Source organism: Cervus canadensis, chromosome 11 (genome assembly GCF_019320065.1).
Source record: "Cervus canadensis isolate Bull #8, Minnesota chromosome 11, ASM1932006v1, whole genome shotgun sequence".
Lineage (NCBI taxonomy): Eukaryota > Metazoa > Chordata > Mammalia > Artiodactyla > Cervidae > Cervus > Cervus canadensis.
Window position 1 is genome coordinate 51,703,051 of NC_057396.1, and position 14,736 is coordinate 51,717,786.

Sequence of the window (14,736 nt, forward strand, 5' to 3'; positions counted from 1 at the left end):
CTCTGTTTTTCTTTAAATTTTCTAGCTCTTTGTTAAAAATTTATTTTATCTTCTCAATCTGTGCCTTCATTCTTTTTCTGAGATCTTTGATGATCATCTTTACCATCATTACTCTGAATTCTTTTTCAGGTAGGTTGTCTGTCTCCCCTTCACTTAGTTCTTCTGCATTTTATCTTGTTCCTTCATCAGGAACATATTCTTCTGCTGTCTCAATTTGTCTTTCTGTGTTTGCAGTCCCGCAGGCTGCAGGATTATAGTGCCTCTTGCTTTTGGTGTCTGCCCCCTGGTGGACGGGGCTAGTCTGAGAGGCTTGTGCGGGCTTCCTGGTGTGATGGACTGGTGCCTGCTCACTGGGCTAGAGCTGGATCTTGTCCCTCTGGTGGGCAAGCCTGTGTCAACAGGTGTATTTAGGAGATGGCTGTGGGCTCAGGAAGACGTTAAGCTGCTGTCTGCTGCTGGGATGGGGCTGTGTTCCTGTCCTTTTGGTTGTTCGGCCTGGTGCATCACAGCATTGGTGCCTTCGGCTGTTGGGGGGGGCCACATCTTGATGTCAAAATGGTGGCCTCCAGGACAACTCTATGCCAAAGAATACCCAGTCCCTCCCCCACAAGTGTACCTGTCCTCACAGTGAGCCATATTTGTCCCCCCTACCTCCCCAGGAGACCCTCCGAGACCTGCAGGCTCCTATGGAGCTGCTGCTTTGCCCTGGGTCCCAGTGAATGTGAAACCTTGTTTTCATCCTCTGAGACTGGAGTGTCTGTTTCTCCCAGTCCTGTAAAATTCCTGCAATGAAGCCCAGGTGGCCTTCAAAGCCAAATGCTCTGGGGGCTCCTCGTCCCTTGGTCAGACCCCCACACTGGGGAGCCTGACATGAGACTCAGAACTCTCATTCCTGTGGAAAAGCTTCTGCAGTGTAATTATTTTCCAGTTTGTGGTTGCCCACCCAGGATATTTGGGATTTGATTTTATGGGGAATGCACCCTTCCTACTGTCTCATTGTGGCTTCTTCTTTGTCTTTGGAAGTAGAGTATCTTTTCTGGTAGGTTCCAGTCCTTTTTTTGTTGATGATCTTCCAGCAGTTAGTTGTGGTTTTGGTATTTTCATGAGAGAAGGTGAGCTCAGGTCCTTCACTCTACCATCTTATTCTGTGCATCCTGTTGTATTGTTCTGAGTTACTCTAGAAATTTCTCTAAAGGAGTAAGAGATCCATTCATTTAGACCAGAGTTTGCAAACATTATCCTTTTATCTCTGAGGACAGGATTGACGTGCATGCTTTGTTTTTGATGGTTTTATGACATTTATGGTTCTGCTGGTGATTCAGTGGAGGAATGAGGATAGAAATGAAAGGAAGTGTTGGAAATGAAGGGAAGTGTTGGTGGCAGAGATGGCAATGGTGGAGGTAGTGATGGCAGGTGGTGGCAAGGGTAGTGATGAGGATGGTGGTGGGGATAATGATGGTGGTTTTGGTGTTGGCGAACTGATATTCAAGCAGAATTTATTCATATAGCCATATCAGTTGCTAAAATTTTGAAATACTTTAAGCTAGTTGGAAAATTACTGTCTTCAAGGTGCCCAAGAGTCTTTCTCTATCGCTCCTGTTTCCAGAGCCCAAGGGAGCCCCAGGCAGGCATCTCTGGGGCTGCCATGCACCAGGCTTAGGCAGAAAAGGGACAAATACTTAGAACCCACCTAGCACTCCGCAGTCTCGGCAGTATAGCCCAGGGGTTGCTCAATACCTTGACCATTCCCAGGTAGTGTCGTGGTGATGATGGAGGTAGTCACGGTTATACCTCCACCCACCTCTGACAGTCTCATATCCAGGCCTCCTATTCTCCAGGGCAGGCCCTTCTCACCAGGCTGAGAATGTAGTGGCTGACCCAGTACTGATGGGCTTCCTCTGGGTCAGCTCATGTGCCCTTGGGCATAGTCTAACTCTGCTGGTGCTGAGGTGGGTATCCAGGAGCAGGCAAGTGGGACCCTGCGCTTGGGCTGCTCATGGTTCCACTAAGCTGACGGGAGCTCCTGGTGAGTCAGGGAGAGCACAGAGTCCCCAAGGCCTGGGTCTGAAAGTACGGGAGGCTTGGTGGCCTGGAACAGCTTCCCAGAGCTTGTTTTGATGAGCTCTCCCCCTGCCTAGGAGGATGACCTGGCTGAACTGGCCTCCCAGCAGTACTTTGTGGACTACGGCTCCGAGATGATCCTGGAGCGCCTGCTGAACCTCGTGCCCACCTACATCCCTGACCGCGAGATCACGCCCCTGAGGACGCTGGAGAAGTGGGCCCAGCTGGCCATCGCAGCCCACAAGAAGGTCAGAGGCCTGGGGCTTCAAAGGGGAGGGCTTTATGGTGACCTGGACGAGGGGTCGGGACCTGAGAAATCCAAGGGATCCCGGCTCTTACCTGGCATCTGCTTGTCCATGGGACTGGGGGGACAGGACGGCACCTTGACTTCCTGGCTCCCAGCAGCCTCTCTCCACTGTGGACATCGGTTCGCAGTGCTGTTTTGTGTGAACTGCTGTTTTGTGCTCTCTACTCTGGGCTGGATGCTGGGGACACAGATGGGTCAAATCCAGTTCTGTGCTCTTCCTAGCCCTGCCGGTCAGGAGGGTGGTTGCACATTAGAGAAGCTTCTAGGAGATGCACCTCCTTTCTCCCCTGGAAGAGCTCTGGCCCAATTTCCTGCCTGGGGAATTTGAGGTACAGGCCTCCCTCTGCCTCGTATTTGAGGCCCCAGGCCCATAACCAGGCCTGAGTAGCTCAGTTCTAAACTAACAGACCCATCCCAAGTAGAGCAGGGGTGGCCTGGTGGGGTGGGAGGACCCTGGTTGCTGAAGGGGACCCATAGGCCACCCCCTCATCTCCAGGCCCTGGTTGTATAAGAGCAGAATCACCTTTGCACACAAGCTATCGAGGGCTCCAAGATCATCCCCTTCCCCATGAGGCCTCTTCCCTAACCCGGGAGCCCCATGTGTCTCCCCCTGAGTTCTGCCTTCTCTGGTGAGCTGCCCACAAGTCTCCACCTGTACCCGAATGCTCCTGGCACCCCCTCTGCTTCTAGGCTTAGCTCACCCCCAAGGACCTTCCTGTCCTCAGTGCCCCCAGAAGAGATGCATGTTCTCCTCCCCGCCCCTCCCTTTCTCTCTGACATTGGCAGCCTCCTCTCCCTCACCCCTCACTCTTGGTCAGCTGCTGAAGACCCCAGCAGCTCCACCCTCCGTCCCCACCTCGGCTCTTCTGCCTTCCCTGGGTCCACGGTGTCCACCACCAAGGGGCATGTGACACGTGGCCTGTTCTGGGTTGGGTGCCGCTGTTCATGAATTCCTTTCATTTGGGGTGCTTGTTGTGTGTTGGGCACCACAGCAGACCCTGGAGACTCAGCTGTGGGCAAAACAGGTGTGCTGTCTGCCCTCCCAGAGCCCATGACCAAGCTCACTGGGTCTCTGCTGGATGGTAGTGCCCTGGCCTGCATGGCCCAGAGCCCTGGGCCAGACCCCTCGTATGGTGGATAGATGTGAATTAGTGTGATTATTAGGGTCAGATGGGTAAACATATTTTATTTTGAGATAATTTCAAGCTTATGAGAAAGTTGTAGGTTAAAAAAAATCAGAGCTGCTGTGTACAGTATACACCTCACCCAGATTCACCAGTATTTAACACTATCCCACTTCTGCTGTGACTTTCTCAGCATACATACCCGTTATTTTTTCTGAGCTATTGGAGATTAGATTTGAGACACTGAGCCCCTTATTCCTGAATACTCACAACTCCCAGTTTTTCTTTTCTTTTTTTCTTATTTATTTGGCTGCATGAGGTCTTAGTTGCAGCATGCAGGATCTTGGTTATGTCATGTGAGTCTTGCCTTGCAGCGCATGGACTCTCTGGTCATGGTGCACGGGCTCCAAAGCACACAGGCTCAGTAGTCATGGCTTCTAGGCTTAGTTGCTCAGCAGCATGTGGGGCCTTAGTTTCCTGACCAGGGATCGAACCTAAATCCTCTGCATTGCAAGGTGGACTCTTAACCACTGGACCACCAGGGAAGTCCCAACACAGCTCCTGGGACGGCACTGCTTCCGAGCCCTCTTAGTGCATGGAAATGCAACCACTTAGGTGCTGGCACCCATGTGTCTTTATCCATGCTTGTGTTTATAGGTGATAAAAACCAGTAAGTTCATTCTGATCACTTCAGCCCTACTTCAGTACCACCAAGTTCTTATTAAAATGCAGCAGGATATTTTTAGATAACAAAACATTGGTGCATTCATTTCTTGCGGAAGTGTTGGATTGTCCCTCAGCTGCTTGCCCCCTTCAGGCTCCAACCATTCTCCATGCTGCTGTCTTCCTAACTCTCAGGTTCACCTGCCAGTTTCCACTAAATGCCCAGCCTTTCCGTGGTGGGTGGCCTCACCCACAGTTCCGTACGACCTGGCTCCTGCCCATCCGGTTCCCACTCCCTCTTCTTGGTCATGCCTGGCACCGCTCCCCCACTCTTAGCCACTCATGTTCTTGTTCCCCAAACACCTCTCCTGCCCGCTGCCCTGTGTCTCAAGGGCTCACTGCTGTTGGTGGAATCGGAGGAAGACAGAGTGATGGGGACACTGTGGGCTGGTGGGGTGAGGTGAGGCCATGGTGCATGCAAGGACCCAGTGGCCCAGGGCCCACTTCTGGCTTTGGGGACAGGGACAGAGCTTGTGCCATGTCTTTTCTCCCTTGTCCTTGTCTGTGCACCTCCAGGGAATTTATGCCCAGAGGAGAACTGATGCTCAGAAGGTCAAAGAGGACGTGGTCAACTATGCCCGCTTCAAGTGGCCCTTGCTCTTCTCCAGGTTTTACGAAGCCTACAAGTTCTCAGGTACCCCCAGCCCTCCTGCCTCCCGTCCTTCCCTCGAGGGCTCCAGCTCACAGTCAGGGGAGGGGAGCGGCCTGGGCCAGACTCCCCAGTCAGCCAGCCTTCTGCTCTCAGGGCTGCTGGGTCCCCAGGTCAGTGTGCTGAGTGGGTCCTCCCTCTCTGCAGTCCAGTAGGGCTCTGTGGCACTTAGTAGGTGCTCAGTCACACACTGGGTGGAACAACTGAGTATTGTGATCATTAAAGCACCTACTGTGTACAGAATAGGGTGGCTGACCCCGTGAAGTTGAGAGCGGATGCAGCTGTCACAAACCCACACAGGCCATTTGCTTAGCCATCCTTGGGCATCAGCGTCACCTACTCCACACCAGGCCCTCTGCTGGTGCTGGATTTGCAGAACCACCAAATATCAGGTTGGAGGGAACCTCTGGGGCTCAGTTAGTGTGACCCTCCCCCCTCCATATCCTACCACACCGCTCTCAGGGCCTTGGCCCAAGTCGCACAGACCAGCAGCAGCGACAGTGTGCAAACCCAGCTCCTTAATCCAGCACTCTCTTCCCACCGCACCTGGGGTTTGGGCTTGTAGGGAAGTTGTGTTCCCTAAGTCTCAGTGTCCCCATCTGTAAAATGGACATCAGTGTACCCCAGGCTGGCCATCTCCATGGTGGTTACGAGGATTGGGAAGGGCTGGGCCTGGGGCTGGGCTGACACCATCTCAGTGCCCCTGTCTCTGCCCCAGGTCCCAACCTCCCCAAGAATGACGTCATCGTGGCGGTCAACTGGACTGGTGTCTACTTCGTGGATGAGCAGGAGCAGGTGCTTCTGGAGCTGTCCTTCCCCGAGATCATGGCCGTGTCCAGCAGTAGGTCAGTCTAGCTCCTCACACCCCACTTTAGTGCAGGGTGGGGACTTGTCCGGAGCTGCACGGAGACCAGTGGCTGGGGTGGGACTCAAACGCGGGGTCCTGATTCAGCACTTTCTGAAGTGAAGCAGGCAGATGGAGACACAGTCAGACAGAGTGGGGAGGAGAGGGCTCCGAGGTCTTTCCTGCAGGTCATGGGGGCCTTGGGGGGAAGCCCCCGCCTCACAGAGGACATCAAGATGCAGAGACATGCAGTGGCCTGTCCTGCTCGCACGTGATTGAGAGCATGTGCTGCGCCCTGCAGACCCCTGGCACCTTCCTCCCAATAGGGTGGGGGGGTGGGTCTTTATGGCACATTCCTGGTTGTGCTGAGATGGATGTGGGTGGTTAGGACAGTCAGGGACAGTTGAGCATATGCAAAAAGAGCTGGCCTGTCATCTGGGGGCCTGTGTGGGACTCACCTCCATGTCCTCATCTCTCAAATAGAGGTCTTAACTCTCCTGCAATAACAGAAAGCAGTGGTGAGGAATAAATGCCATAGTTGATGGGAGCGTTTGTAAACAGAGAAGGGCAGTGCACACAGGAGCAGCGTTGGGAGTGGGTCCCGCAACGGACTCGTCCCAGCAGTGCCTTGTCCCCCACCTGGGGCTTGTAGGAGTGTCTCTGAGCTGCGTCCAGTGTGGGCCAGGGTTGGGTCATATCCAGCTCAGACCAAGCACAGATGCAGTGGTGCCAAGATAATCCTTGTTCTCTTGTAGCTGCAGTTGAGAGGGGAGATGGACATCAAATAAGCCACTTTTCAAGTAGGGACCAGTGTGCTGAGGTCTGTGGGAGGGCTTCCTGGAGGAAATGGTATCTAGGCTGAGCCCTAAAGGGTAAGTAGGAATTAGACAACAAAAGGGAAGTGAGCTCCCCAGGCAGGCCTCCCCAGACCATGCGTGACTCTGGCCTGGCCATGGGTGAGTCAGGCTGAGCTGTGGCTCCCGGGGCCCTTTGTCACCCTGGCTGGGCCGGCCTCTCTCTGGACAGGCCGCTTCTGACTGGGCTGGCCTTGGTCTCCTTCAGGGAGTGCCGTGTCTTGCTCTCGCTGGGCTGCTCTGACCTGGGCTGTGCCGGACTGACCCCGACGGGGCCCTGTTCTCCGTGTTGGTCCTGCAGGGGAGCGAAGCTGGCGGCCCCCAGCTTCACGCTGGCCACCATCAAGGGGGATGAGTACACCTTCACCTCCAGCAACGCCGAGGACATCCGTGACCTGGTGGTCACCTTCCTAGAGGGGCTCCGGAAGAGGTCTAAGTATGTGGTGGCCCTGCAGGACAACCCCAACCCCGGTGAGTGGCTCCTGGCACCGGCCGCCAGTCCCTGGGTCAGGGTGTTAGGTAGATCACATGCCCTGGCCTTGGCCTGGTGTTCAAGATCTCAAGTGCCTGTTACTCCGCCTTCCCCAGACACCTGCTGTGCCAAATGGACCAAACAGCTCACCTCTGTGCCTTTGATCTGTGCCTTGTGGGAAATCTTCCTTCCCCCGATCCTAAATACTTATCACCTGCCACCTTCTCCACATGAGATCAGGGGAACACTCCTCCTCAGTGTTCCCCAAATACCATCTTCAAGTGATGACAGCAATAGCAACTATAAACCATGCATCCCTGGTCCATAGGCCTTTGAGGTCCTGGGCAGGGCTCGAGAAAGAGATGAACCCCAGCCCTGCCATCGTGGGGAGGGGGTGGTAGCAGACCGTGACAGTCCCTGTGACAGAGCGGTGACCTGGGAAGCTCAGAGCCTATGGGAACCTGGGTGTGGGGGGGTGGCCCCCATGCAGCTTGGGGTTCAGGGAGGACATTTGTGTGAGCAGAATGTTTGGGGCATAGAGGATCACGGAGCAGAGGCTGGAGAGCCCAGGTTGGAGGCTAGGAACGGCAGATAGGTCAGTTTGGCTGAAACGGGCGAGGAAAGGTGGAAGGGGCAAGAAGCGGGAGGCAGAGGAAGTCAGGAAGGCGGTCGCCAGCAATAGGCCTTGTGAATCTGGCGAGGAATTTCTTTTAGGCCAGTGAGGAGCCACGGAAGGCTTTCGACCAATGACTGTGTCTGTGTGTGTGTAGGGGGTTGCGGCAAGGTGGCTCCTGAGCAGATCTGAGAGGGACAGGGCCTCAGTTCCAGTGGGGAGGAGCAGCTTATAGATCATCAGCCCAAATAAAGGTGTTCCAACCCATCTCTGACCTCTCTGCCCCTCCCTCGACACTTGTGCGGCCCCGCCCATCTCTGCCTTCCAGCCGGCGAGGAGTCCGGCTTCCTCAGCTTCGCCAAGGGGGACCTCCTCATCCTGGACCACGACACGGGCGAACAGGTGATGAACTCGGGCTGGGCCAGCGGCATCAACGAGAGGACCAAGCAGCGTGGGGACTTCCCCACTGACTGCGTTTATGTCATGCCTACTGTCACTATGCCACCGAGAGAGATTGTGGTATGTGGCCTGGCTGGGGGTGGTAGATGGATGGGAGGCTCCTCTGGCCCCTCCTTGTCTTATTCCCACATCATAAAATAAGAATGGGGGATTACTGTAGATTCATGCTGTGCAGCTTCTATGAAGATGATCCGGGGGTCTCATGGGACCACAGACTTAAAAGTTGGGGCAACTATTAAACTGGTACCAGGTGGAGAGGAGCCTAGAAACTGCTTCAGATGAAGACCTGCCTGGGCTGGGGGATCAGAGGAGAGTGGCCTAGGGGATAGGAGAATGGGGATAGGGCTTACACTACCTAAAAAGGCAGTGAGGTCAGAGCTGGGAAGGCAGGCCCTGGTTCCTCTGGAATCCCCCCTCCCATCCTCCCAGCCAACACTGAGGACTTGGAACCCAGCTTTCCAGGCAGTTCCTGAGCTACTTCTCACATTGCATCCCTGGCCTTGTCCAGGCTTTCTGATGACCCCACCTCCTTCAGACAGGGCACTGAGGGAAGGGTCTTAAGCCCAGCATGATGGAGGCAGTGGTAACATCAGAGATTCCCCAGAAGAAAAGGGGCTGCCGGGTCAGACAGGCCCAGGGCCCACCCCGATGAAGGCTGTCTTCCCCAGCCCCAGTCAAGAAGGCTCTGGACTTTACCATGTTGATCCAGGGCCCCTAGGTGGAGAGCTGACTTAATCTCCCGTCTCTTGGTCTCTAGGCCCTGGTTACCATGACCCCTGACCAGAGGCAGGACATTATCCGACTCCTGCAGCTGCGAACGGCAGAGCCCGAGGTGCGCGCCAAGCCCTACACGCTGGAGGAGTTTTCCTACGACTACTTCAGGTGATGGGGGAAGGGGGGACAGGACGGGGAACTACAGGCTTCTGCTACTCTCCGGTCTGTGTCGTGGGGTCACTTTGTGGTGCCCCCACCTGTGAGAAGGGCCCGGGTCAGAGGGAGCCAGAGGGCAGTTTCAGTCTACTGAAGTGACCCTTCTCGTCATGTCATCTTATCCTGCCTTCATTTAAGATCCTGTGACTGTGCTGCTCTAAGAGGTGGAGTCCTGGGCACTCAGCTCGCGAGCCTGTTCTTGCCTCATGGACTCACAGTCCTGGTGGGGAGGCAGGCGTGAAACCAGGCAGCTGCTGTTTTGTGTGCCCGGTGTTGTGAGGGAGATGCTGGGTGGGGTGGAGATGGAGAGGAGGCTTCCTGGGGGAAGTGGTGTCTGGGCTGCTGGGTGGAGGAGTGCCAGGGCAACGCATGCCATGGCCTGAGCAGAGGGAGCAGAGGGCAGCCAGGGCGAGCAGGCTGGGGAGGCAGGCAGGGCTGGTCGGGGCTCAGCCAGCCTTGTTAGTGTCTGCATTTGTCAGCTGAGAAATTAAGGCCTGGGCAGAGCTGGTGACTCACCCCAGGTCACAGGGGACAGTGGGGAAGCACAGGGCCAGTTCCCTATGCTCAGCCTCCTGCACGGGGCAGGGTGGGGCTGGAGTTACAGCCTGGCCATCAGTGCCGACTGGGTGTGCTCCGCAGGCCCCCGCCCAAGCACACGCTGAGCCGTGTCATGGTGTCCAAGGCCCGCGGCAAGGACCGGCTGTGGAACCACACGCGGGAGCCGCTTAAGCAGGCGCTGCTCAAGAAGATCCTGGGCAGTGAGGAGCTCTCGCAGGAGGCCTGCATGGCCTTCATCGATATCCGCACCCACAATGGGCTGGGGGTGACATGGAGGGCAGGCAGGGGCCACTGGGAGGGGTCCCCCAGGGGAGGGTGGGACCAGGCTGGGCCTCTAGGGTTTTCATCGCCTACTTTCTTCCGAGGGGCCCTGCTGGGGCCTGGGCAGACATGGGGGGATGCTGATGGGGTGGCTCCCTTACCAGGGTGCTGGGGGCTGCCCCCTCCACTGTCTCCTCACACCCTGTCATTTGGGTGACAGATTTAAACTGTGCCATGTGCTGGGCCAGGCATGGAGGCCCAGGGGTGAGCAGACTTTGGCCTCATGGTGCCTGTAATTGAGAGGGGAGACATGCTGGTCAGGGTCAGTGCGGTGATGGGGCCCGACAGCACAGTGGCCCGACCTGGCCTTGGAGAGCAGGGAGGGCTTCCTGGAGGAAATGACATCTAGGCTGGAGACCCACCTGGGCCCATCCAAGGGAAGATGGGTGAAGAATGTTCCTGACAGAGGGAGAAGCATGCATAAAGGTCCTGAGGCAAAACAGAGCCTGGCTGTTTCAAGGGCACAGATTAACTCAGCACAGCTAGAGCGTAGAGTTCCAGAAGGGAATTCAAAGATCTGGGCCGATGGATGAAAGGTTCCCCAGGCCTGTTAAGAAGCTTGGACTGTGTCCTGCGGCCAAGGGGCGTGGTACAGTTAGATTTTTTTTTTTTTTTTTTTAGATTTGTGATTTGGAAAGTTGATTCTGGTTGCTGTAAGGATTCTTGTTCTGAGATTGGGGCCTGGAGCAGGATGGCCAGTGAGGAGTGGCCAGAGGAGCTGGGGAGAGAGGGTGGGCAGCGGGCATGGGGAGCAGTGTGGGCACACTATGCCCATTTCCTGGGTGAGCAGCCTGAGGCCAGGACCACAGGGTCAGGGAGAGGCAGACCCTGGTGGAGAGGAGGAGGAGGCCGCCTGCCTCCTGGGCCAGTGCTCCGTGATTGGCCACGGCCTTCCTTGACGGCTCCCCACCTGTGCTCAAGTACATGGGTGACTACCCGTCCAAGAGGATGCGCTCCGTCAATGAGCTCACCGACCAGATCTTCGAGGGAGCCCTGAAGGCCGAGCCCCTCAAAGACGAGGTGTATGTGCAGATCCTGAAGCAGCTGACCGACAACCACATCAGGTTAGCCGGGGTGGTGGGAGGGTGCGGGCAGGCCCCCACCCTGGAGATAACAGCTGAAGGTAAGACGGGGAGCTCACTCCCTGTTGAGGCAGTGGTGGCTTTATCTGGGAGCCATCCTCCTTCACTTGGAGCAGGAATGTGTCCTCGGGGCTCTTCCTCAAGGGCCATGGAGGAGGGTCAAGAACCAAAGGTGGTGGCTGTGCCCTCAGAGTCTGTCTTCCCGCAAGTTGAACAGTCTCAGCTCCTCATTTCCCGCTTCCCTCTGCCTGGACACCCTCCTTTAGATACCTGCCTCCAGCCCAGATGTTGCTGTCTGCCTGCGTGTGCATCTCCTGAGCAGTTGTCCCATCCCTCACTCAGGCTGAGCAGGCTGTCTGTCAGAAGCTCTGGCTAAAAATTCTCATGGGCTGGGGGTGTTGGACCCCGTAGGGTGTCACCTCCTCCCTGATGGCCCAGACAGTGGCAGGCGGGGGAAGTCATGCACATGCTCATCTCAGAGCCAGAGACAAGCCCCACCCTCTCTCCTAATTCCCAGGCCTCCAACTCCCTCCCCAGCCTTGTCACTCTCTCCATCTCTTACACAAATCCACCATCAGACCACATGTCAGATCTTTTCACAAAGCTACACTTTCGTACATGCTGTGCCCATTGCCAGGACAACCTTTCATATCCTCTGCATATTAGAATTTGCCTCATCCTTCAAGCCTCATCCTTCCCTGGTGTCTCAGATGGTAAAGTGTCTGCCTGCAATGCGGGAGACCTGGGTTCAATCCCTGGGTCAGGAAGATCCCCTGGAGAAGGAAATGGCAACACACTTCAGAATTCTTACCTGGAAAATTCTATGGCTGGAGGAGTCTGGTAGGCTACAGTCCATGGGGTCACAAAGAGTCAGACACGACTCAGTTACTTCACTTTTCAAAGCCTAGAGCAGATGCCACCTCCTTCTGGAAGCCCTCCAAGCTTCCCTCTTTCCAGGCTGAAGGAGCTCAGGGGAGTGCATGAGGGAGCCCTGGGGCTGGTCTAACTCAGTGCTACTCAAGTAACCATGCTCATTGTGCTCAGTTGTGTCTGACTCTTTGTGACCCCCTGAACCATAGCCTGTCAGGCTCCTCTGTCTGTGGGATTCTCCAGGTAAGAATACTGGAGTGGGTTGCCATTTTCCCCCTCCAAGGGATCTTCCTGACCCAGGGATCAAAACTGTGTCTCCTGCTGCAAGTAACAGATGAGTTAAAAATCTCCTGCCAGAATAAACCACATACTGCTTCCATCATAGGAAAGTCTTACTAAAAAAAAAAAAAAAAAGAAATCTTAACTGAACCAGAGTGCTTGGTGACATACTGATTTTCATTTTGGCACAAGCACTTTACCTCCGAGTGACGAGTAAGTGTGTGGCCTGGGGCAGGTTAGTCGACCACACTTTGAGTAGCACGATTTGGATCTGACTGACAGGTGGGTGGGTCCATGTTGGTCTCAGAGAGGGGTGGGGGTGAGGGCAGGCATGTGCTGCCCTGGTGAGGAGCCCTGCTGGACACCACGCCTCTTCCCGCAGGTACAGTGAGGAGCGGGGCTGGGAGCTGCTCTGGTTGTGCACAGGGCTCTTCCCACCCAGCAACATCCTCCTGCCCCACGTGCAGCGCTTCCTGCAGTCCCGCAAGCACTGCCCACTTGCCATCGACTGCCTGCAGCGACTCCAGAAAGCCCTGAGGTATGGCCGTCTGCAAGGGATGGTGGGGGGGCAGCGGGCACAGTGTGGGCACTGGGATGGGCTTCCAGCCACATGGGCTTGGGAGACGATTCCCTTGGTGATGCTGATGACCTCAGCATCAGCGGTTGGGACCCATCTTTGGGGTCGCACAGCTGCCCAGTAGACAAAGGTTGGGACCCATCTTTGGGGTCCCACAGCTGCCCAGTAGACAAAGGCTGCCGTGCCTAGTACCCATTCCAGACAGTTTGAGAGTCTGGTTGCTCAGAAAGCTATTTTCTAAAACCTTCAAGTCTGCTGGGGAGGCAGACACCTGGGTTGCACTCTATACTCTGCAGAGCTCACTTGCATCCTTTGCTTCATTCATTCCCCTCCACATCCCTATTGGTGGGTACCATCATCATCTCATTTTACAGATGAGGAACAAAAGGCTTGAGTTTGTGACTATCACCTGGTAGGAAGTGGTGGACAGGGATTAGGACTGGGTGGCTTTGCCTGACTCCGAAGTTCCCTCTGTTCTCTGCTTCCCATGGCTGCCTCCTGACTTGGCCCCTCTCCCCCTTGCCTGGTTTTCAGAAACGGGTCCCGGAAGTACCCCCCGCACTTGGTGGAGGTGGAAGCCATCCAGCACAAAACCACCCAGATTTTCCACAAGGTCTACTTTCCTGATGACACTGACGAGGTAAGGGACATGGGGCAGCCCTGATGCCTCTCCCCCAATGCCCCCATCTTTGCCCCCATTCTCCTGCCCTTCAGTGGAGTTGGGGCCATAGACTCCTCCAGTCAGGAGCCCTTGGGTTCCTGGTCTAGCCTCTCACTAATTGGATTAGCTTCCTTGACAAGGTCATCCCTCCCTTTCTCTGAGGAGCCTCTGTCTTGCAGAAACGTGCATTCTCCCTCCAAGTTGAGCTCTGTGTTGATGCCACCTCCCCGGTGCCCATTCTGTTCCTGGGCACAGGCCTGCCTGCTCCACAGCCCCAGACCTCCCCTGCTGTCCTAAGTCCACTCTCCTGCAGACCCCTTCCCTCCTTTTCACTTGACCTGTGAGTGCCCTCTACCTTGGTCCCCTGGGCAGAGGTCTTATTTGTCTTCTTGTCACACATGTTTGGTCAGGCTGACTTCTGACCTATACCCCCTTCCCCGTTCCAGCACAGCATCTCATTCAGATAAACAAGACCAACATTGAAACTTTTGGTTTGAAAAGCAGCTTAAAAACTTGTCTAGAGACTAGAGACACAGGAATACTATTATAGGATTCTAGACACAAAGACAGAAAATCTTCCTAAAATCCTCTCCTGTCCCCAGTGGAAGCTTACATGGAACATCCCCCCCCACCCGACCCCCAAACCACTCTCCTTCTTCTAAACTTCCCCGGACTCTCCTATCCTTCTCAGCCCGTCTGGGCAGCTTCCCCGCTCGTGACGCCTCACCTTTCTGGAGTTTGTTTTCTCCCTCCTTCAGTCTCTTTTCTTCCACACCCCCCGTCTCTTCTGCGCTTCCTTGGCCTCCGCCATCACTCATGCTTCTACAGCCACACCCGGGACCCTGGAGGCCAAGGCTTGGAACTGCTTGGAGGGGTGGGAAGGGCACCAACTGGGAAGATCCAGACAGGAGTTGCTTTCACTTTTTTTAAAATTTACTTTTAATGGAAGTATAGTTCATGTACAATATTATGAGTGTCAGCTGTCCAACACAGTGATTCACCATTTTAAAACTAATTTTATTTATTTTTTTGGCTGCGCTCTGTCTTCGCTGCTGCGCAGACGTTTCTCTAGTTGCGGCGAGAGGGCGTTGCTCTCTGTTGCGGCGCAGAGGCTTGTCACTGAGGTGGCTTCTCCTGGTGCAGAGCACAGGCTCTCGGGACGCAGCCTTCAGCAGCTGTGGTTCCTGGGCTCTAGAGCACAGGCTCAGTAGTTGTGGCTCACAGGCTTTGTTGCTCCGAGGCATGTGGGATCTTTCCGGATCAGGGTTTGGACCCATGCCTTCTGCATTGGCAGGCAGATTCTTTACCATTGAGCCCCCAGGGGAGTCCACGAATCACAGTTTTTCAAGGCT

The 14,736-nt window shown here is 55.3% G+C and overlaps 1 protein-coding gene and 1 long non-coding RNA gene across 9 annotated transcripts in view; one reads left to right on the top strand and one right to left on the bottom strand.

The window, feature by feature from the left end:
- The window catches only part of MYO7A (myosin VIIA), a 103,958-nt gene that overhangs the window by 77,695 nt on the left and 11,527 nt on the right, over window positions 1–14,736 (top strand). For 7 of the 8 annotated variants that reach the window (XM_043481904.1, XM_043481905.1, XM_043481907.1 and 4 more), the window contains 10 exons: window positions 2,139–2,309; window positions 4,732–4,849; window positions 5,583–5,709; window positions 6,864–7,033; window positions 7,976–8,166; window positions 8,864–8,988; window positions 9,676–9,833; window positions 10,826–10,979; window positions 12,529–12,684; window positions 13,258–13,363. In XM_043481904.1, coding sequence (XP_043337839.1) covers window positions 2,139–2,309; window positions 4,732–4,849; window positions 5,583–5,709; window positions 6,864–7,033; window positions 7,976–8,166; window positions 8,864–8,988; window positions 9,676–9,833; window positions 10,826–10,979; window positions 12,529–12,684; window positions 13,258–13,363 — 1,476 coding nt within the window. The remainder of the gene's footprint in view (window positions 1–2,138; window positions 2,310–4,731; window positions 4,850–5,582; window positions 5,710–6,863; window positions 7,034–7,975; window positions 8,167–8,863; window positions 8,989–9,675; window positions 9,834–10,825; window positions 10,980–12,528; window positions 12,685–13,257; window positions 13,364–14,736) is intronic. The other variant, XM_043481909.1, reaches the window with a different exon arrangement.
- LOC122449862 lies at window positions 5,769–14,184 on the bottom strand. The gene is made up of 4 exons (XR_006272035.1): window positions 14,112–14,184; window positions 6,348–6,463; window positions 6,167–6,205; window positions 5,769–5,822 (listed from the first exon to the last, which is right to left on the bottom strand). It is a non-coding gene; the product is annotated as an uncharacterized LOC122449862 (long non-coding RNA).